This window comes from Canis lupus, chromosome 4, assembly GCF_048164855.1.
Source record: "Canis lupus baileyi chromosome 4, mCanLup2.hap1, whole genome shotgun sequence".
In the NCBI taxonomy this organism is placed as follows: Eukaryota; Metazoa; Chordata; class Mammalia; order Carnivora; family Canidae; genus Canis; species Canis lupus.
Window position 1 is genome coordinate 12,984,724 of NC_132841.1, and position 22,629 is coordinate 13,007,352.

Genomic DNA, 22,629 nt, shown 5'->3' on the forward strand with positions numbered 1-22,629 from the left:
GTAAACTGCTCTTGGCCCTTCAATACAAAGAGTTAATTCCGTAAAACTTTTACCGGCTACATGTGCATAGCATGACCTCACGGAAAAACCACATTCCGAGAGTGACAGAGCAGGTTTTTCAAATGCCTTTTGCCCTCTGGGACGTTTCCCATCCCTTTTCAAAATGTAGCACATTCTGTGGAAAAGTTCGTTCCGCAAACAGGCGAGCCTATCTCCTTTTTATGACTCTCCTCCCCTTTCTGGACACCAGCTTGGCTGGCCGAGAGAGAGATTTCAAAAGCGTGTACGTTATGTTTTCTCAAAGGTAAGTGATTCATCTGTTCCAGCTATATTTTCCAATTCCTTCATTGAGTACCGTTTATAATTTCCATTCATTTAAACCCAGGAAACCACAAGAGCTTAGCTTTTAAACTACCAATCAAGTCTAAAAATACCCTGTCAACTACTGTTTTTGCAAATATAAAAAATAAACAGATCTGCTCTCTACTACTCCCCAGCACCGAGAGATTATTTTAAGTAACTCTTCACAGCTGTGCTATTTGCACATCTCACTGCGTATGAAACAAAAACACACACACCAAGTAGGACTTAAAGAAAGAGCTTACTCCGCGGTAAAGCCATTTCCACCAGGCGGGGCTGATCAAATGTTTTCCTGATGTTTCCAGGAATTCCTTAAGCCGTGATTTGAGAATGCACCTCGGAATCAGCCCAAACACACCGATTCCTGGGTTGTCTCCACCGTCTTCACCGCCGCCGGGCTCGGCTCAGCATCTCCTTGTGGGTCTCCTTGTGGGTCGTCGAAGAAGTACACATCTTTTTCTACTCATCGGAGTTCAAAGATTTTCGATATATCAAACCAGAAAAAAATAAAATGAAATAAAAAAGAGCAAACCCTGGCTACCCTTAATTGAGAAGACCCTCTTGGTCACTCTGCAGACATCCTTTTAAAGCTCCTTCTGATTGGGCCGGGAACTCCGCTGGCAGGCCTCTAGCAGGACCGAATGGTGACATAAATGCGAGCCCTGGAGTTATTTGTATGTAAATATGAGGACTGCTCCAGTGTAGACTTTCGGTAATCTGATACCAACGCCCGGTGCCTAGCCGGGTAACCGAGACAGCCTTGCATCTAGGGAGAGCCCGCGAGCGCGCGGAGCGGGGTGCTGCGGCCCCTTAGGAGGTGCCTCTTCCCCCACAGGAATGAAGACGCGGCCGACCAGGTGGAGGGATCACAGACGAAAACAAAGAAGTGGCCCCGGCGGGGAGTGGCAGGGAGCTGCAGGCAAACTTTCAACTTTGTTCTCGGCTGGGAACACCGGGAGCCGCGGTTATTTATGGTCCCTGTCAGGTGCAAGGAGGGAGGAGGGCCTGCCCGGAGCCGAGCCGAGCCGAGGGGCTGGGGCTGGGGCTGGGGCTGGGGCTGGGGCTGGGGGCGCGCCCGGGAACCACGGATCCCCCGCCTGTACCAGGACTTGGAAGAAAGGAGCAGAGGTGAGACGAGCTGGAAGAAAGCAAGGGGATGTCTGCTTTACTTTTGGCGCAAGTTCTTGCAACTCTTCAGCACACTCGGACGCACTCCCTGGTCCTGCCTCCTTGCGAGTCCCCGGAGAGCGCGCGGGGCGAGCGCCAGGCCGAGGGGAGAGGTCTTGGCTGCAAAGGGCCTGAGGCCGCCCAGGGGAGGCGCTTCTGTCACTTCGCTGCTACACGGTTTCCCTCTCTCTGGGGCTCCTGGCCTCCCTTTCCAGCCACTCCACCCTGTTTATGTTGGCAGAGGAGGAAAAAAACGAGCAGGACTTCGGCATCCTCCATCTGGGTACGCCAGAAAGGCGATTTCTATGTTTTTTTTTTTTTTTTTCCTTCTTCTTCTTCTTCTTCTCAGAATAGCTGGACATTTAGGCTAGAAACTAAGTATAGGGTTTTGAACGGTCTTGCTGAATTAAGAGGTTCCCGGCACTTTTCTGTGAGTGTATCTCTCTCGTGGATTGTTAACTGAAGTTACAGAAATTTGAATCTGTAGAATCGATGAAGTGGGGGAAGAGATTTGGTTTTCCTGGATCAATGCGTGTATCAATGAATGCACGACTCATCTGAGATTAAGAGGATAGGAGACCTGGGGCTTTAACTGGAGCAGCCTGACTGCAACTCACATTGTAAATATGCAGGAACAGAAGGGAAGCCATTTATAAAGCCTGGTACATATTGAAAAATATTCCCAAGCAAAAGAATAATTTCCAACGTTGTAAAGAATGGAAGGGGAAGTCACGGTTAAAATGGATAAAATGACTAAACCTTGATCTGTTTTCCACATCTGCACTTAAAATCCAAACTGCTTAGCAAAACCTCATTCAATGAACGTCGCTCAGTGAAGCTTCCTATCAAGGATTGGGATGAAAAAGTTCCTTCCTCTTGACTTCTCAGCCGGCCTTTCTCTGGCCACTGCTGAACACCTGTTGCCCTTCTGTGATACAGAATTATTTCAGTCCCTAGAAATCCGGAACCACTTTAGACTTTGAACCATTATATAGGGTGCACTCTTGACGGAACCTTTATCCCTCTTCTTCACCTGAGTAATCTCTCCAATCTTCGACTTTCAAATTCCTCCCATCCTGTACTCTTCACCTAACATTAGTTGTTCTTCATGTGAGTTTCCCTTATCAAAGCATGTTGCCAGTGAAAACATCTGTTTAGTCTCTCCCACTGGACGGTAAGATCTGACCTAGATTAGGAACTGAATTTTTCGTGAGCTTGGCATATTGCAAGTGCCCTGTAAATATTTCTGGATTTCATCATTGCTTTTATGGCAAAAACAAACAAAACAAAACAAAACAAAACAAAACCAGACTCTTAAATACAGAGAACAGACTGGAGGTTGCCAGAGGGGAGGTGAGTAGGGGGATGGGTGAGAAAAAAAGCCCAGAGGCAGGTGGTTGTGCTTTTCTCTCCATCTATATGCCACAGCAACTTAGTCCCTGGGATGTCAAGCTTGATGACTGGTATATAGTAAACTGATAATAAAGTTAGGTTTCTATTCTTCTTTGCTAATCCTTCTTAGATTTCTGAAATGGTCACTATGAAACCAAAAGATGCCCAGAGTTGAAATGGAGGCGAGAGCTGCCAATATATTTAGCCAAAGATTAATTAAAATAGCCTTGTGACATTTCTTACAAGGCATGGAAAGTGGAAGCCCAGGCAATGGTATTATTTTAAGGCAGTTTTGCATGGTTGGTGCTCTGGATTCAAATCCTGACTTTATCATCAACTAATTAGGTGACCTTTGGAACACTGTTTACTCTGAGTCACAGTTTCCACCTCTACAAAACCGGGATAATAACTCTGCCTCTGACCTCAGCCTTCTTGAGGGATTCAAAGAAATAATGTACAGAATAAGGGCTTAGTCAGCACTGGTTAGTGTTATTCTATAACACAGCTTTCTCTGGTGCCCAAACATCTGAATGCATGAATTCATATAGTTCGCATTTCAATTGCTACTATTGATACTGGTTAAGGCAAAATCTAACCACAGTGGCAAACATTTCTCTCTCCACTGCCTAATGCAAGGCCTGGGTCAGAGGTACTCAATAAATATTTATTGATTGATTGATTGAATGAATGTATAACAATAGACCACACTCACTGTCCTTTCAATAAACAAAATATTCTATAATTTTGTTTAGTACAACACACTATTATACCAAAAACTAGAAAGGAATGACATGAATTGTGTTGAGTGGCTTGTTAACTGTCTCTAATTCATTCTATAACCCAAAAATATTTTGATTAGTAATAGCTTCTGACCAACAGGCACAAATGTAGATAAGCCAACAAAGCTAATTCTATGAGTGGACAACTCTGATACAATATCAGATATATTTAGTTAAGATGCATATGTCTTGCATATATATGCAAGAACCACACACTTTCATCTACTAAGAAGCACTTGTGTAGGTTTATATTTCCTAGAAGTGTTTGGTGCAGTGGTATAATAGTTGTATTATGGATAAATTTGAGTATTTCGAGGTGAGAAGGGTGTGGTAGCTAGTATTTAAAGAAGCTTTCTTTCTTTTTTTTTTTTTATGATAGTCACAGAGAGAGAGAGAGAGGCAGAGACATAGGCAAAGGGAGAAGCAGGCTCCATGCACCGGGAGCCCGATGTGGGATTCGATCCCGGGTCTCCAGGACCGCGCCCTGGGCCAAAGGCAGGCACTAAACCGCTGCGCCACCCAGGGATCCCTAAAGAAGCTTTCTCCTCCACCCCCACCCCGAACCATATCTCTTTACTTGAATCTAGGTTGGTTCAGTTTTTGAACAATAAAATGTAGGGGAAGCGATTTTGCCTGATTTTTCAGTTTTAGTTCAAAGAAACTTTGCAGTTTCTCCGTGGCTCTCTTTTGAACACTAGCTTGGGGGAAGTCGATCCCAATGTAAGAAATTTGACTCCCATGAGACCACCATACTGTAAAGAAAGTCAAGGAAGCCATATGGAGAGGCAGCAAGGACAGAAAGAGAGGGAGAGATGCCCAGCTAGCCCTCAGCTGTTCCAGGGTCATCCTAGTGGGGCTGACAAATCTGTGACTGAAGATAGCACACTGAACGATCTGCCATATTATTACTCCCACCCCTGCTGCTACCTGACTATAATCTCAGCAAAGAGCTCAAGAATCCAGCTGAACCCAGTTAACTCACACAACCATGGGAGATAATTATGACAATACATTAAACCACTGAGTTTAGAGATATGTCGTCACAGTGCAGTAAGTAATGGAAACACACAGGAATGAGAAATGACAAGGTCCAAAGGTAGGCCAAAGAGGTCACACGCTGATTGTTTAATGCATCCCTAGTGAATTAAGAGGTAGCTCTATAGCGTGCTACTTGATTAGCGCAGACCAAGTCCAGGAGGAATACCCGGGTTAATGCCACCTGAGGAAGCCTCATCTATTTAGTATTGACCTTATGCCTCTTAAAATTATGAGCACAGATGTCCTCATTATGAATCCATTTCTGATAAGAAAATACCAGAGGCTAGAAAATGTTCAAAGAAGAACACAAAGCACCCCAGTCTACCTCGATCCCACCATTCACCAAATAATAAAAGTTGTTCAGAGCCATTTTGCTTCCATTTCCCAGCTATCCCCTCTTCCTAGTTGTCCTATCATGACGAGGTTAAGAAGAAAGAGGTTTCTTCTATCTCAATCAACGTCTCAAAGATCCACACTCTTTGATGCAAAATAGAATCATGAACAAAGGAGAGAAAGAAAGAGAATATATGAAATGATTATCAAGACTAGCTGGTCACAGAGTTGTGTCCTCATTCCTTTGTATTTAATTATTTTTAGATTTTTAAGTAATCTTTACACTCAATGTGGAGCTTGAACTCAAAACCCTGAGATCAAGAATTGCCTGCTCTACTGACTGAGCCATCCAGGCGCCCCAGTCCTCCTTCCTTCTTAGATTCCACGTTGATGGTCCAGTGTCACGCTGTGGTGGGATATACCTAATCCAACTTCCCTGTGATCCTTCATTGTGCCTACTAATAAGGCTTTTTATGCTGAATAGAGGGAATACTTCTTGGTTAATACTGAAAAGTGTTTTCACATCCTACAAGTTCTTTTTTTCTTTCTTTTTTTCCATGTAATTTTTTTTCCTAATATTTTTCATCTTAAGATCATCACCCAGGGATACTTTTGTTGCTTTCCTAGGGGTTGAAAGTTGTTTTTCCACTGTCTGGAGACAAGAATCATAAAGAAAGGTCCTTAAGGTAACTATACCAAGTTATAATGTCTGCAACTTTACTCAGAAGTACGTCATTCCTCTGCTATGAAATCCAGAATCTTCTTCCCAAGGTATATACTTTGTACCATTATACATAACTACTATTAATTGTAGTTAATAATACATAACACCATTGAATGAATTAATGTAGAAAATCTTCAAATTACGTGGTATTAAAAAAAGCTAGATTAGAAAGAAAACAGAGGAACATCTATCCTCTAGTGATTCATTAGGAGTTGCTTTCTTAATAGAAATCAGCAAATAGTCTTGTAAACAAATGGTTAATGATCAAAATGTAGACTTCTATTTAGTGTGCTTGTTCTGAAAAAAGTGATTTTTTTTTACCACCCCATAGCAAAGAGAAGAAATTAAAACTATTGGGAAAATAAATCCTTTAAGCATTTCTAGTCTACATTATAGAATAGTAGAGTGAGAGCACACCATTATAATCACCACTAGTATCTACTGAGGATTTACTATGTTCAAGGCACTGTATGGTGCTTTATAAGTATTATCTTGTGCGATTCCTGGAACAACCTTATGAAACAGAATTGTTGTCTCCATTTTAATATAAAGAAGACGACCCAGTTCACAGTAGTAAATAACCATGATCACTTAGAAATCGGGGAAAACTGGATTTAAAATCCATTGGTTTGACTACAGAGCCCCACTTTTAACTACTGTGATAATCTATGTTATTGAACAAGTACTATAAGAAATTGGTAACCGAGTGTAAGCTCCACAAGGGCAGAGGTTTTTGCCTGTTTTGTTCCATATTCAGTACCCAGAACAGTGCCTGGCACATAGTAGGTACTCAATAAATGTGTGAAATGAAAATTCAGTGATTGCCTTGGGAGGCAGCAACTAGATTACTAGAGTGAGGAGGAGGAAGACTTACTTTTCACCGTAAACTCTTGTACCTTGGGAATTTTATACCATGTGCATCTATCACCTATTCAAAAAATGAATAAAATTAACAAAACAAAATGAAACAAAATACAGGGACTGCAGATAAGTCATACAGGCTGTGTTTCAAACACCAGTACTGGTATTTTGACATACACAGGTAGATATTAAGATGTATATGTGTGCCAGCAAATATTTGGTAAATGTGGAGAGGAACTCAATTCTTTATGACATTTGACCTTACTATTTAAAAGAAGGCAAAGAAGGAATAAAATCACAAGGCAGGAAGAAGGGGATGCACATTATTAATATGGTACTTCTAATAGCTTCCCATTGTTCTAATGTGGCAGTTCTCAACCCATAGGATGCATTCGAATCACCTGAAAACTTGTTTTTCTACAAATTCCCAAGTGACTCTGATGCTTCTTGTTCAAGAACCACAAGGTGATAAGCACTGGCTTAAAGGATCCTTACAAATAAATGACACTTATCTAATGGCAGTATTGATTCTAGAGAAGTATCTATTTTCCTGGTGGGAATTACAAGAGTAATTCAATGAATTGACTGTGGTATTTCTAAATTTCCATGTATACATTTGCCATCATTGGAGAACCATGTTAAGCCATAGACACTGAGTCCACAAGTCTGAGGCAGGCCCTGAGATTCTGCACGTGTGACAAACTCCCAGGTGACTGCAAGCCACACTTTGAGCACTGAGGCAATAGAGCACCGGCCTAGGCTCTGTTATGAGTAAAGCCAACTATTGCCTTTGAGGCATTTTATCTCCAAGAAGGAAGTTAAGACCAGTCACAAATAATAATAGAAATAGCACACCACGACTCCTTCTGGTTAGGATTTACTTAGGTGAGACACTGTGGTAACTGAGCACTTTCTATGCATGTCTCATTCACTCTTCAATCCCATGAAGCAGGCACTCTCATGTCCCCTTTCTAGATGAAGACAGACTCAGAGAGGTTCAGTTATTTTTCGGAGCTCACATGTCTAGTCAGTGGCAGAGTCTGGGTTAGAAGCCACACAGGTGGCAGACCCCAAGTTCTTCAGCAGCACATGTGTGTCAGAGGATGTGCAAGAGAAATGACAAGTGTCCAAGGGGATGCACAGGAAGAGAGCATCACCTTTGATTGAGGAGAAGGGGCAGATGTTGAATGGAGGTGTGTGAGTGAAGACAGGCAGAGAGGAGTGGAAGTGGGAAGTTGGCCATCCCCAGCCACAGGACATGACATGAGAGGGAAAGAATGGGAATGTCCTGAGAATAGTGAGCAGCCAGCTTTACTAAAATGATAGGCAATGGACCTGTGGGAAATGAGGGCCATGTTGGGCCATGTTTTTAGGGTCTCTGAAGTTGGATCATTTTGTTTGACCCATACATATGTATGCACAGGTATGTATGTATGCACGTGTATGCTCCCACGTGCATGTGCACACACACACACAAACTGAAGACTTAAACCCTCAAAACTCTCCCTCCTCCTCTCATGTTCCCCCACCCTACTTCTAATCTACAGCAGGAAGCAGGATTCACTGATAGTTACCTCTGATCAAAAAGAAAAAAAAAAAAAGAAAAAGAAAAAAAGAAAAAAAAGAAAGAAAGAAAGACTCCTGTTTATCGAGCATCTACTATATGCTGGTCACTGTTCAACAAACTTTGGTATGTTATAGCTTTTCATCTTCTCGGCAGCATCATGTGGTATAATTAACCCATTTAGAGATGAGACAAATAAGACTCAGCATATTTTATTTTTTTGAAGGTTCAGAGAAGGGACAAAAATACAGATAACTTTGAAGAGAAAACATTTTCCATCAATTGAAAGCATTAGTCAAAAGATGTATATCTCCCCTAGTGTTTGGACAATACATTCTCAGCCTGGGGAATCCACATGATGTTATTTGCTCATGAGTCTTTTCCCTCCATCCGGTATTTTATTCTCAGAAAAGCGAGGGAGCAGGAACGATGGAAGAAGAGCAAGGTAATATTAGGAGCCTGATGCTCTCAGACTTTTGTTCTAAGTGTCTGATTCTACCCCAGAGTTACACAATAAACAATGGGAGGTTACTCAGATGCCAGATCTGCACGTATAGCCGTTTGGAGCAAGCACTTGGATTAAGCAAGGTTTCCTGTGAATGTCGGAGAAACTGATAAAGGGGGAGGTGATGTGCAGCTGATGGAATTGCACCACCTAGTTCAAGAATTCATGCGTGTAGCACAGGCGCTTCTGTGTCAGGCTGGAGGCCCAGTGAGGTGCTCACGACTCCGCGGCCTCCTGGGAGGGTGGAGGCTCAGGGCGAGGCTGCCCGGCCCAGGCCGGGTAAAGAATGAAGGGAGTTCCCTCAGCCACGCGGGGCCTTCACTTGAACCTTTGGTTTTCCAGCACCTCCTGGCAGTGGTGGTGGTTCTTTCAAAACAGTTTGCTAAGTATATTCTGGAATATAACATTTTCTTGCTTTCCTTCTCAAAACATGTGAGAACAATGGGGTAAGTTGAGAAAAATAGATGAGCAATGGGTGAGCTAAGTGGTCTTAAGAAGGCTAAGGAAGTACGTGTCATTAAGGGAGGCATGTACCTCTTGGGGGAGGCCATGTCCACACTCTGCCTCACCTTTCCTTTGTTCTAGGTGTTCCTAAGAGCAGCCGTCCTAGGTAGCCAGAAAGGAATCAGGCTTGACTGGCAAAGTTTGCATATCTCATAACCAACACGAACAAGTTGCTGTTCTCACACAGAACAAATGACTCTTTCTGCTCAGGCTAGGTTTTTTTTTTTTTTTTTTTTTTTTTAAGAGTAAACAAAGTCCATTTGATTCTTTACTCTCAAACATTTATTCTAGTCTTTGTGGCTAGATGTGCTTCTTTTTTAAAAACTGGATTGCAGTTTTTAAACTGCTCCTTAATCCGGGCTAGATATAGTTTCTAAATAAGCATGCATGACTCAGTCTTGGAACTCTTCCAGATGTAGCAATGAAAAATGTCCCCTGTGATCTCGGTTGGGTTAATAAACAAACTCATCCCAGAAAGGAAAACGATTTCAGTGTCCTTCCTGTGAAGAGGTAGAAAAAGACAATGTTGGGACAGATGCTATAACTTTTTCATAGTCTTATCATTCTTATCAATACACCTTAACCCTAATCCAGAAATTGCCCTCAGTCATCCCAGTAAGATTACACTGACTTGGTCACATGGACACCTGAGACTAGAGATGGAACGCAGGTAGAAAGAAGCACAAGGTTACCTACACTGTTCTCATTATCTAGATTCTGTGCCACTGGTAAAGAAGACTAGATGATGAATAAATTACTAGCCATGGACTAGCCCTGTGAAATCAGGCACGAAAATGTTGGTTCTTAAAGAGAAATTGGGTAGCTTAATTCAAGGTGGTAGTGTCATGCCAATTAATTCTTTCTTCTGTTTATTCTTTGTTACCTATTTGTCTAGCTTCAACCCCAAATCCAGACCTCATTAGCCTTGGCTCGTCCTTACTTAGGTACATAAAGAGTGCTCACTGTCCCTAGTGTACAGGAATATCAGGATCTCACAAGCTTTTGTGGGCAAGCATTTGGCCTCTTCCCAGTATCATACCCCAGCTGCCTTTCATTGCACAGGGCAATGAACACATGCTCTTGGTTTATTTTGTATTTCCTACCTCTACCTATGTGATATGTGCTTACAAGGTAAAGACAGGTGGGGCCTGCCGGCACTCAGCCTCATTGCAGTTGTGGCCCAGGAGGTCAGACAGCCCCTTCCCACTGCAGCATCTTCCCTTCCTCTCCGACCCCTCCCAGTCCTGGCTCTCGGCACTGCCAGGCCACTCCCTGCCCTATTCATTCCCAACTGCTGATGCTCTGCTTTCTTCTCTCTGTAGCAAGGATCCCCACATGGGGGGGGGTCAGATGAAGACCCGTTTCCACATGAAGCAGGTCAGACTTTCCAGGTAGACAGGCAGGAACTAAAATAATTGGAGGGTGAGGGGAGAAACCATATTCAAAATTATAACTTGTTTTGGGCAAATGAAAAAAGCCACTTATTATTCCTGATCAATAAGCATGCTTCATTCCCTGCCATCCCCTAAGACAATCCCTGTGTCCATTTATTCACCGGCCACTCCAGCTACTCATCCTGTCACAGCACACAGGATGGGGAAACACGCACACACCACATTGGGACCACTCTATTCCATGTCTCAATATCCACTGTGTCATGGATGTGGTGGCTTCCTCAGATCACCGGGGATCCACAGGTTGCCTGTGCTCAGCTGGTTAGACCCCATCAGGGAATCCCCCGTGGCTTCTGCTGGAACCCCCTCTTCTTCCTAGTTTTCCTCCTCTGTTGCTCACCACTCTCCCTCCATATCCTCTGACCCCGCTCCTCTTCTGTACATGTCAATGTGCCTGGAGTTTTCTAGAACTGTTTTTCGTCCTCCCTGTGTCCTTTTTGGGTCCTCATTCAGGCCAGGGCTCAGTCTCCCCAGCCCCTGTGAGCTGAGTTCTTCTGTGGAGTACTCTGCTTTCCTGTCTTTCTTTCTTTTTGAAGTTTTATTTGTTTATGTAATCTCTATAACCCCACGAGGGGTGGGGCTTGAACTTATGACTGTGAGATCAAGAGTCTCAGGCTTTTGCCGACTGAGTCAACCAGGGGACCCATCTCTGACACTTTCTGAATGTGGAACACTTCTTTCCTCTTTCCCCCAAATTTCTGCTTGTATGCATTCTATCTATTCCTTGAAATACTTCCTTTCTGAGGCCTTCATTAATCTCCCCTCCTTTTGAATTTCCTTGTCACTTTGATCTATTCTTCTCTATTGCATCTCGTTCGAGCAGAAAGTCAGACGGAGAAAACTAAATTCAAATTCCAGTTTCCTTGACTATGAGAACCTGGATAAATATCTTAAACCCACTGAACCTCAGAACTAATAGCACTTTAAGTTGGGGCTTCAGATGAAGGGTAAATGTAGATTGGAGTAAAAACAATGCCAGTAAGTCTCTCAACTACTTGGAGAAAATTCAGCAAGATAGGGAACCTTGTAAATAACATTCACTGAGATCTCTGACAGGATCTCATCTAAAATTTGCAATAATCTAGGAGTTGTGGGACTTTAAGTTCCCAGGCACTATGGATGTCAGAGCAGAGGTTAAGGGCAGGGATTTGAGGATAATCCCTTGCACTGATTTGTGTAAGCTTGATCAAGGCCCTTAACCTTGTTGGAACCACTATCCATATCTATAAAATGGGCTTACTGATGGCTCTAACTCAGGGGTCACTGTGAAGGTTACAATACATAATGCATGAGATGTATACAGATTCATGTCTGGCACATAGAAAGGGCTCAGTAAATGTAAGTACTTCTTTTATGATGTTTTGAATGTTCATTTCTATGGAATCCTGTCAGGAGACAGACACAGTGAATGTATGGATTTAAGCCCGTGGGATACACTCATCCATGGAAGAGGGCCTATCTGTATACATCCTAAGTGCTGTGACAGGAATAAAGGCAGGTCTGCTCTTAGGGAGCTGTCTACTTTAAAAGAAAATGAAAAAATTAATCACAAATTGGCAAATTGCAGTCTGTGGGCTGAGTCCACTTCCCATCTACTTTTTAATCAAGTTTTAATTGTCACAGTTGTGCCCATTCATTGAGGTCTTATCTCGTGCTGCCGTTGTGCCATAAAGGCAGGGTTGAGTAGTTGGGCTGGAGACCACATGGCATGAAACTTTGAAAATATTTACCATTGGCCTGTAACAGAAAAAAATTTACTGCCCTCTGAAATTAATGACTAGTACCTCAAGATGAGTCTTAGGACGACATTAAAAAGTGTGATTAAGAGGACGGTGGAAAATAGGTAACTGGGGCCACATCCCACAGAACCTACTGACCTTGGAAGGGCCCGAGTTTTATGTCAAGTGTGATGTAAAGCCTCAGGAGATTTTTATTTTAGTTTTGAATGTATACTATACATTATTTAGAGAGGGGGGCTGCTTTTATTATGAAATACAGCAACCATGCAGATGAGTACAGAAAATATAAAAGTACATTTTCACAGGCTGTTACAAAATAAATAGCATCCAGGTCAAGAGCTAGAACATCAGCACCTTAGAAGCCTCCCACATCCCATCCCAATCACAGCCTCTTTTAACCTCCCTCGTGGTAATCACTTTGACATTACATTCTTCCCCTTCCCCCCCCCTTTTTATAGCCTTATTATCTAATTTTATAATCCTAGTTTAGTGTTACCTGGGTTGGATGAGTTCTGTTGTCTCTGCATAATCTACAACCCAGAGACTGCAGTCCTAGGTGTGTACCCTGTAGAAATACATGCATATGTGTATCTGGGGCAGATAGAAGCAGGCCTGTAGCAGCTTTGTTTGCAACAGCCCCAAATTGGAAACAAGCCACATTTCTATTTCCAACTGGCGTGGATAACATACTTCTGGAATAGGCATACAATGGAATATCACAGAGAAACAGAAATGAATGAACATGGCCACACCATGAAAGAATTTTAAAGACATAACTATAAGCTTGGGAGGGTTTTAAACTGGATAATGGAATGATATCAGCCAATTTATTTTTTTAAAAGACCACTGAGGATGCTGTGTAGAAATCCATGCCTGTGGGGAGAGAAATGGAGCCATGTGCAGAGGCTCCAGCACTGGAGAAGCAGAGAAGAGGGACGTGAGATGGGTTCTGGAAGAAGTGCTAGGACTTGCTGAGGGACTGGGCATGAGTGCTAAGAAAAGGGCAGGGCGATTACGCATAACTTCAGGCCTGGCTTGTATGATGGAGCCACTTATTAGGATGGAGGAGGCTGGAAGGAGACACTGTTGGGAGCAGGTGTCCAGGGCATGATGAGTTAAGTGTCTGTGAGAATCTAGATGGAAACACCAGGTATGTGCTGGGTAGGTGGACAGTGTGGATCAAAATCACTTTATTCCAGAATCAAAGATGGAATACCAAAGATAGGGTGGACTGTATTTTAGAATAAAGTCTCGGTTCACAGATTCTTTTAAATTTGTTAATTATTCTCAAGATGCAGATACACCTTAGGACAGTCATAAAGCTGTTTTTTGAGGCAATCCATAGTCTAGGACTGTCTCAGTGTGAAAGCTTTTATTGGAAGGAAGAGGGACTTGGCAGGTAAATTTTCTCTATCCTGTCTGCCTGTTCTCAGAAACCTATAAAACTGTCTTTTCCTGGAGTCTCCCTCCACTTTAATGTAACCACCCAAACACATAGTGAAGATCTCCTGTATATCAGGCACTGTGTTAGATTCTGGGTCTCTGCTTCTGGTATTTCATTTTGACTTTATCACTAGGAGAAGGATGCAATTAGGTAATGTCTATTTGAAAGGTCAATTGTAAGCAGAGAAATATTGGGCAAAAGGCTAGACTTTTGACTTATGACTGAACGGGTATTTGTAAAATGATAACATTTCAGGTGAAGAACAATTTCTGCATAACAATCACCACTTCCTTGGACCACCTGGTGCAGGCTCATCTCTAAGGCTTCTTTACAGATCTATAAAGCTAAAAAGTCAATAGCTTGATTTATTTATCAGCATGCCCAGGAGATTAGGATAGCAGGACAGTCCTAGGCATTTGTGAGAGGGGCTCCTAAAAGGACTTCCGGGTGGTTTTCTTGATATCCATCTTCATGTCTCCCAAAGTAACTTCTACTTTTTTGAGTTTTAGATTGTGCCATTCAAATTCTACTTATCCTCTCCTAATTGAGAAGACTCAGATATGCTTGCTAAACTACTTGCTTTGAATTCTTAAGATCTATTCTAAATTATGTTTATATTTTATTTTGCTGGAATTTACATCTTGGTCTGCATATTTCTTTTACCAATATGGTCTGAAGAAAGTATACTATTTCTATTATAGTCTTATCAAGGTCATTGACATAATTATTATTAGCTTGTGATAATTTCCAAGAGCACGATCTGCTCCTTTTCCTAAGCTTTTCCTTTTTTAAAGCTTAAAAAACAATACATTCTTGGGTTCTGTATATAAGAAAATAGATCATGTTAGAGTAGCAATGAAAGAGAAGATCTAGATCCAGACAGTCCGTCCAATCTTCCTTCCTGTTCAGCTCTGCTACTAACCTGTCTGGGCAAGCTACTCCATGTTTATTTGGGCTTTGCTGCCTCATCAGTACAGTGGACAGCATGGGCTACATGATGTCAATTCAACTCACTGGGCACTGAATTATGGCAAAAGGTGACTGAGCACAACTTTCCTCACCCTTCATGTCACTCTAACCTCTGATGAAATTTTAATGCCTTAATATATCTCAAACCTCTACATATCTGATAATTATTTCTACCACATGTGTGCTTAGCCTCTTACTTTTTTTCCTTTTAATATTGTGTCTGCATTTGATCCTGAGTAGGATATGGTAGCCCTATCAAAATTGGGAGTAGCTGAGAATTAAATAATTCCCAGTCTCACCCAATTGTCTCCCAAACCTGTTCAGTGGAGTCCCATTTCATAGAGCTACCTTGGTTTTTACTTCCCATGGTATAATTCCTTTTTATAAGATTTTATCCATTTATGAGAGAGAGAGAGAGAGAGAGAGAGAGAGAGGCAGAGACATAGGCAGAGGGAGAAGCAGGCTCCATACAGGGAGCCTGGTGTGGGACTTGATCCCAGGACTCCAGGATCACACCCTGAGCCTAAGGCAGATGCTCAACCAGTGAGCCACCCAGGTGTCCCACCATGGCGTAATTCCATTTCTCATTATGTCCCATTTATAGTTCTTTAAATCTATTACTATAACCCAATCTCCTAGAATTACACAAGCTAAAATAACATTTTATATGTTATTTAAAAATTTACAAAATATACTTTATAGGAATTTATGAAGTCAGCGTTGAACCAAAGCCAACTCTAAAATTTCTTGGGAGGGGGACCCAAAATAGAAGACAGATTGAACCTTATTCTCAATTTTCTTCTTTCTTTCTTCCCTCCCTTCCTCTTCTCTCTCCCTCTTTCTTCTTTTCTTTTGTTTCTTCTAAATTGCAAAACCTAAAAATACAACAAGCACTAGAACCAACATTAATTTTGTGTATATATATTAATTTTACATGTATGTGACATATTTCCTGGGAAAGAAGACAATGGGGCATTAAGATATTTGTGGATCAGTCTGGCCCTCTAGGAGCTCTGCTTACCCCCTACCTAAGTAATGTGTGGGTTAGATAAAGCTGCTTTATCGCCTTTCCTTCTGTTGCTCTGCTTTGCTGATACTTCAGCCTTAGTTCTATTCTGTAACTTGGCTCCATTGTTCCCCTAGGTCATTAATTGATAACATTGTCTAGATTTATTTTTTGATTTTTTACTGTGTGAAATTAATGCAAATACTCTTTTACCTATACTAATTTCTTATAGCAGACAGAAGAAAGGAAAAAGAGAAGGAGAAGCAAAGAAGAAAAAGGAAAATGTTCCCTTAACATTTACTCTATTTACTATTACTATTTTTATAATATAGGATTAAAATTTTATTTTTCCATATTACGTACTCATTCTTCTTTTCTTTTTCGAGAAAAACTGGCAATGTATGTTGTTTTCATTTTTATTTGCTTTTAAAGGCTACTGACATCCTTGGTACCCTAGGATACTAGTGTGATGATCTTTTATGGGTTCTTTAGAGAAAGATATTCACAATATCCTTATGGCTACCTGGAAAGAAACATTTGTCCCAGTCTGTAAGGGCTTCCTGAGGCAAGCGGCTCTGGACCGAACTAAAGCAGCCAAGTGCTGGCAAGACCATAAGGCAAATGAGTCAGAAGTAAAAGCTATCATTAAAGTTGTAGGGGTCCCTTTAGAATTAAAATTTTAGGGGGGATTTGGAGTAATACAGAAATGCTAATTTATGCAGCACAGAATGATATAAATTCATGACAGGGCAGAAGTGGCTTACTAGAACTCATGTAAGCAAAGTTTAGGACTATTAGCTGACAGTAATATTAATAGGAGTTCAATTAAGTGGATATTATAACCTCAAACATGTCTTAATCTCCCATAATAGATTTGTAATATTGTCCAAGGACAAAGCAATGGCCCTACATTACTCTGCTTTGATCAGACCACACCTGGAATGTTGTATTCAGTTCTGGTCACCTCAATCTGAGATAGACATTGACTCCCTGAAATGTGAATAGGAGGTTGGCCACAATGGTGAGGGGGCAGTGCAGGTGGTGATACCTGGAGGAAAACAGACTAACAAGAAATAGAAAGAAGGACTGTCACACAGATGAGACAGATTTTGTTTTAAAAAATGCCAAATATATCAGAGCCTGAATCAATGAGTAGTAGCTTGAATCAATGAGAAGGACACTTAGTAAAATAAAGAATTTTTAAAGTCAGGGTAGTTTAAAATGGAATAGGCAGGCTAGGAATTAGGGAATTTCTGTCATAAAGGCATTTGGGCAAATGACCTCCTCAGACAGGATTTTATAGAGGTGACTCCAGCATAGATGGTTGTTGTTCAGATCAAGTGACCTTTTAGGAACCCCTTCCAACACTAAATTCTCAACATTATGAAATCAAAAGCCACTTGATTCCCATAGCCCATGGACACACCCATAATGCAAGGGCCAAAGAGTTTAAAGAAAGATGAACAAAATGAGAATTAAAATTTGTTTCTTAATTTCAAATTCCCAAGCTGAGATAAATCCATAAGAAATCACTGTCATTTCCAGTTAAATGGCTGGATGAATTATCTTCAGATTAAAAGATTCATATTCAAACTTGGCCTCTTATCAATGCAACTATTTTTCGGATAGTTTGTCAGAAATTAGCACATTTTGGGGTCTGTGTTTGTCATATTTCATAAAATTTCACTTGAAAATATACTTTTAACATATTTCTCACATACACACCTATGTGAGAACATAATTTTCCTTTTGTCTTCTACACATAAGAAATTGCTCTGAACACTTTACATAAGAAGGCATTAAAATATAATATGACAGCAAGGCATATTATTCTTAAAGTTCTAAAGATGATACAAATATCCAATCCTGGATGGAAGAGAAGTAAATATATAGTTGATGATTTAGACAAAAGGAAGGAGAAATGAGTAAAAGCCTTTCACATTTATGAAAACAACAATTACGAACAATGAGACAGTTTCTAAATGACCACTAAGGCACTGGCTGTTCTAGGTATGCAGATGCAGTCCTCTGGCCACAGCACACTTATGGTAGGCAGTCACTGGATGCCAAAAGAGTTAAAGTAATTTTAGTTATGTAGGTTTCCCACTATTTAGATTTTCTATTGAATTTGTGCAACTCAAAGGGGAGAATCAATAATTAAAATAGGGAAAATTACCTAAATTTAGAGAAAGACTAATAGCATTGAGTCTGATCTCTGAGAAAAATATATGAGAGATAGGAAATACAGGGAGTGAAAAGACAGACGTTTGGGAGAGTCAGATGGTGGAAGAAAAAAAACAAAAATATAATAGAAATTCTATTACAAGTACACATTTCATTATTCCAGCACAACTCCAATATTCACTATCTTTATAATATTTAAAAATGCTAATTTTCCAATGAAACTTTTAAAGATATCATTCATTAGTATATCTATACATCATGAGCTGGGCAAATATATTGATTTTTTTTAAAAGGCAGAAAAAAGTAGTTTCTTTTAAGCAAATGAAGTATAGATATAAGCATTTGTTTTCTGATCCCTTTCATAAAATCAATATTGAAAATTTATGTTCTGAAAGCAATTTTGTTCAGGTTGAGTTTTCATTATGGGTCCAATAATGGACCAAACTTGAGTAAACCTAACAATGAGCATTTAGCTTCTTACCTATAAGATACTTTCTCTTATTTATTTAAAAAAATATTTTAGCTGTAAACATTAATCAGATTTCCTCTTCTAGATTTTCAAATGTAAACAATAAAAATCAATTTTCTGTTTAATAGAAACAGAGAAAAAGAAAGCAACCCACATCATTAGTGATACTCATATTTTCAAGTTGGAAAATGGATTCAAGGAGAGGAGCTTCAAAGAGGCCACTAATACCAAATATCCATCTTTTAGATGGTTACATAGGTTAATAATCGGAAGTTAGGTGAAGAGTTAGTAACTCAAGGAAGTGTTACATTTCGAGGATAAGAAATGGAAGATAAAGCTGTAGTTAAGTTCTATCACAGTAAAAAGTTACAAATACCTTCTTCAACATCTGAGATATAGTCACCATCACTGAGCATTTCAGGGGCGTTGGCTTTACGAACTGCATGATTTAAGTGAACAACGTAAGTTGTGTGGAAAATGTATAGTCTTTATGCGACAACAAAACACATTAAGACTTCAATAAACATTTTTACAATAAACATTCTTTAGGAAACAGGTACACAGTTACTCTTAATTATGAACACAAAGGTGGTTTTCATACCTTCATCGTCAGACATATCAAGAACTTCATTCATCGTTTCTGGAACATTCATTTTGTGCTTCTCTATGATAGTCTAATAACAACAACAAAAAGAGCAGTCACCTTAGTGTAAGCAGACTGAACATTTTAATGAGACTATTCATTTCTTTCTAAATTAATCATTTGATATATTATGGGACTGATGTGCTGAGTATCTTGAGGCTCCTCCATATAAAATGACATCAAAATTGTCCCTTAGCATTAAGGGACTTCACCATATATACTGCTAAGAACAAATATAAGTTAAAAGAATTCTAGTGGCAAAGCAAATCAGCTTAAAAGATTTAGGTCCCTAATAAGACTTTTCAAAGGAAAAGACAAGAGAGGGATCCCTGGGTGGCGCAGCGGTTTGGCGCCTGCCTTTGGCCCAGGGCGCGATCCTGGAGACCCGGGATCGAATCCCACATCGGGCTCCCGGTGCATGGAGTCTGCTTCTCCCTCTGCCTATGTCTCTGCCTCTCTCTCTCTGTGTGACTATCATAAATAAAAAACATTAAAAAAAAAAAAGAAAAGACAAGAGAGATATTGCCTCTCCTAGTCTATTGTCATACTTTTTCATGGTCTGATGAATCTGCTACCTCATTCCACTAAAAGTCTTGGCTGAAGATCACCAAGCATTGTGTCTCTATTGCTTGCACAAGCTAGCCATGGATTTTGTCTTCCCCTTCTATGTATACATTTTAATTCCTAGGAGAAATATAAAATATTAAGATTGCATAAATCATATAATTTTTACAAGTATGCCATGCAGAAAATATTTTAGAGATCATGCATTTGCAAGATCATTTTCACCTCCACACAATTTTAAAGAACTGTGTATTATAGAGCCAAGGACTTAGTGAATTTTTTATTTGCTCTTGGATGACTTCTTTACCTATATAGATTGTATCCATCCAAAGGACACAGAGAGCTTGTTAAAAATATTAATGACTTAGTGTTTTAGACTTAAAACAAGTCCTCTTCTTATTCTAAGCATATGAAAGGCTAATGGTACAAGGGAGGATAGATACTTAAGTAAGGCAACTAAAAAAAGCTAGGTTGTTGAAACTATGGTACATTTGTCATAATTAACGAACCAATACTCACATATTACTATTAAATAAGCCTGTATTCTATTCAGATTTCCTTAATTTTTTACCAAATGTCCCTTTTCTGTTCCAGGAACCCATCCAGGACACCACAGTCTCTTTACCTGTCATGCCCCTGTAGGCTCCTATGGCTGTGACAGTTTCTTAGACTTTCCTTCCTTCTAACGACCTTCATGGTTTAAAAGTGAACTGGTCAGGTATTTTGTAGAATGTCCCTCAGTGGGATTTGTCTCATGTGTTTCTCAGGATTAGGGTTGCAAGTTTTGGGGAGGAAGACCACAGAGGTCAAGTGCTCTTTCCATCATACAGTATTTTTTTTTAAAGATTTTATTTATTTATTTATGCATGAGAGACACAGAGAGAGAGAGAGAGAGGCATAGACACAGGCAGAGAGAGAAGCAGGTGTCATGCAGGGAGCCTGACGGGGGACTCGATCCCAGGACTCTAGGATCACACCCTGGGCTGAAGGCAGCACTAAACTGCTGAGCCACCCTGGCTCCCTCATCATACAGTATTAAGGATACACACTATCAATATGATTTACTCGTGTTGATGTTGGCCTTATTCTCCTTGCCAAGCCAGTGTTTATCAGGTATCTCCATGGTACCTATGTCCCCTGTGCCCCTTTCCATACTTTATTCTTTGCAGGGAAGTCATACTCAACCCACACCTAAGCAGTAGGGAATTATGTTCTATACCTCTTTGAGAGTGAAGTGTTTTCATATATTGTTTGGGATTTTTTTTTGCCTGGTTTGCCTCTTCTTTCCTATTTATTCAGTCATTTATCTATATTAGTATGGACTCATGGATATTTATTTTATGCTTTGCATTATACTCAATTCTTTCTATCATCTATCTATCTATCTATCTATCTATCTATCTATCTATCTATCTATCATCTTTCTATCTAAAATTGTTCCACCTTTGGCCACTGGGAACTCTTTCAGTTGACTGCTGTGTCCCTTTAAACAGCTCCATAATTGTGTATATGCATGTTTATTTACTTACTTGGGGAGGGAGACACCTTCTTACTTTTTGGCACTAGATGATGCTCATCTCGTATATTTCCTTCCCTAGATCTAGATTCAGCTATTTCTCGAAGTAGCCCTGATTCTCTCTTTTAGAAGACAGTACCTGAGAGATAGATGTCCTCTGTTCTTTGCCATTGAGGAAATGGAATATTTTACATGAGGCAATTCAAATGCTTGATTCTTTGTCTGAGTGTCAACTTCTAGTTCCTTGGTTCCCCACTTAGCCAGATTGGTAAGGTCATTAACTCAAGCATCTTTCTCGGATTCTCGGAGTTGCCAGGTCATAGATTGTACTCATAGGGAAGATGAATCGTCTATTTAAAGTTTTTGAAAAACTGACATCTGCTGATGGAGTCAAAGGCTGCTGGGGCTCCAGCAGGTGGCCATGCAAAGACCTGCCTGCGGTGGAGGCTGCACCATGTTTAATGAGCTTAAGATCACCACCCTAAACTGTGTAGGTTCTCATCTGTGCCAGGTTACATTTCACTGCAAAAGCAGACCTGACACAGTGGTGTCTCAGCTTGGAATACAGTCTCGAATACCACAATGCTGGACTAAGTCTTCGGGACTTCAATGGGCTCTTTCGTAACCTATGTGAGCTCTTCATTTGGTGGAAGCCTCATTTACTTCCTTAGGCAAACTAGATCTTTCCTGTTAGCATGGGTCCTGTCTTCTCTCTCTTGCAGGAATCACCTGCCAACTCAGCGGATGGCACTGAGGAATATGGCCTGACTCCCATACACTGTCTGTCTTTCACTTGAACCAGAGCCTTGAAACCATTCTCAGGCTGTAACTTTACTTTCTCTGTCTTTATTTTTCTCCTCAAGCTTTTTTTAAGATTTAATTTTTAAGTAATCTCTACATCCCATGTGGATTCTGAACCCACAACCCTGAGATCAAGAGTCATATCCCTCTACCTACTGAGCCAGCTAGGTCCCCTTCCTCAAGCACTTTTGATTTTCAAGAAATATTTTGAGCTTTCTCAATGGGTGAGCAAGTCATTTACATTCAATAAGCAAGATTTAGATTTTGAACGATTACATCGGTTTCAATTCTCTAACACTGAAAGATAAGTTTTATATATTTATTGCAGTGATTTCAAATCTGCATTGTGACACTTGATCATTATTTAATACCTTATCCTTCTCCCTCATTTTTTCTAGAGAGAGCTAAATGGAATATCTATAACATTAAGGTTAATAAACACTATTTGTTTAAACTCTTTTCTCAAGAATTTAATAACAGATTTTAAAATCATGAAATACTCAGGAAGTATATAAAAGCAATACGTAGTAATTAACATGCCCTGGTTGATAACCATTGCTCTAGTTCATTAAAGCTACTGCTTTCTTTTTTTTTTTTGCAAATTGAATAATTT

At 40.4% G+C, this 22,629-nt stretch overlaps 1 protein-coding gene across 15 annotated transcripts in view; it reads right to left on the minus strand.

The window, feature by feature from the left end:
• ANK3 (ankyrin 3) overlaps window positions 1–22,629 on the minus strand; it is a 662,261-nt gene that overhangs the window by 101,583 nt on the left and 538,049 nt on the right. For 8 of the 15 annotated variants that reach the window (XM_072823184.1, XM_072823195.1, XM_072823194.1 and 5 more), the window contains 3 exons: window positions 19,094–19,166; window positions 18,869–18,931; window positions 6,668–6,721 (listed from right to left, as the gene is read on the minus strand). In XM_072823184.1, coding sequence (XP_072679285.1) covers window positions 6,668–6,721; window positions 18,869–18,931; window positions 19,094–19,166 — 190 coding nt within the window. Of the gene's footprint in view, window positions 1–605; window positions 759–6,667; window positions 6,722–18,868; window positions 18,932–19,093; window positions 19,167–22,629 lie in introns of those variants that run through there. The other 7 variants (XM_072823185.1, XM_072823197.1, XM_072823192.1 and 4 more) reach the window with 4 other exon arrangements.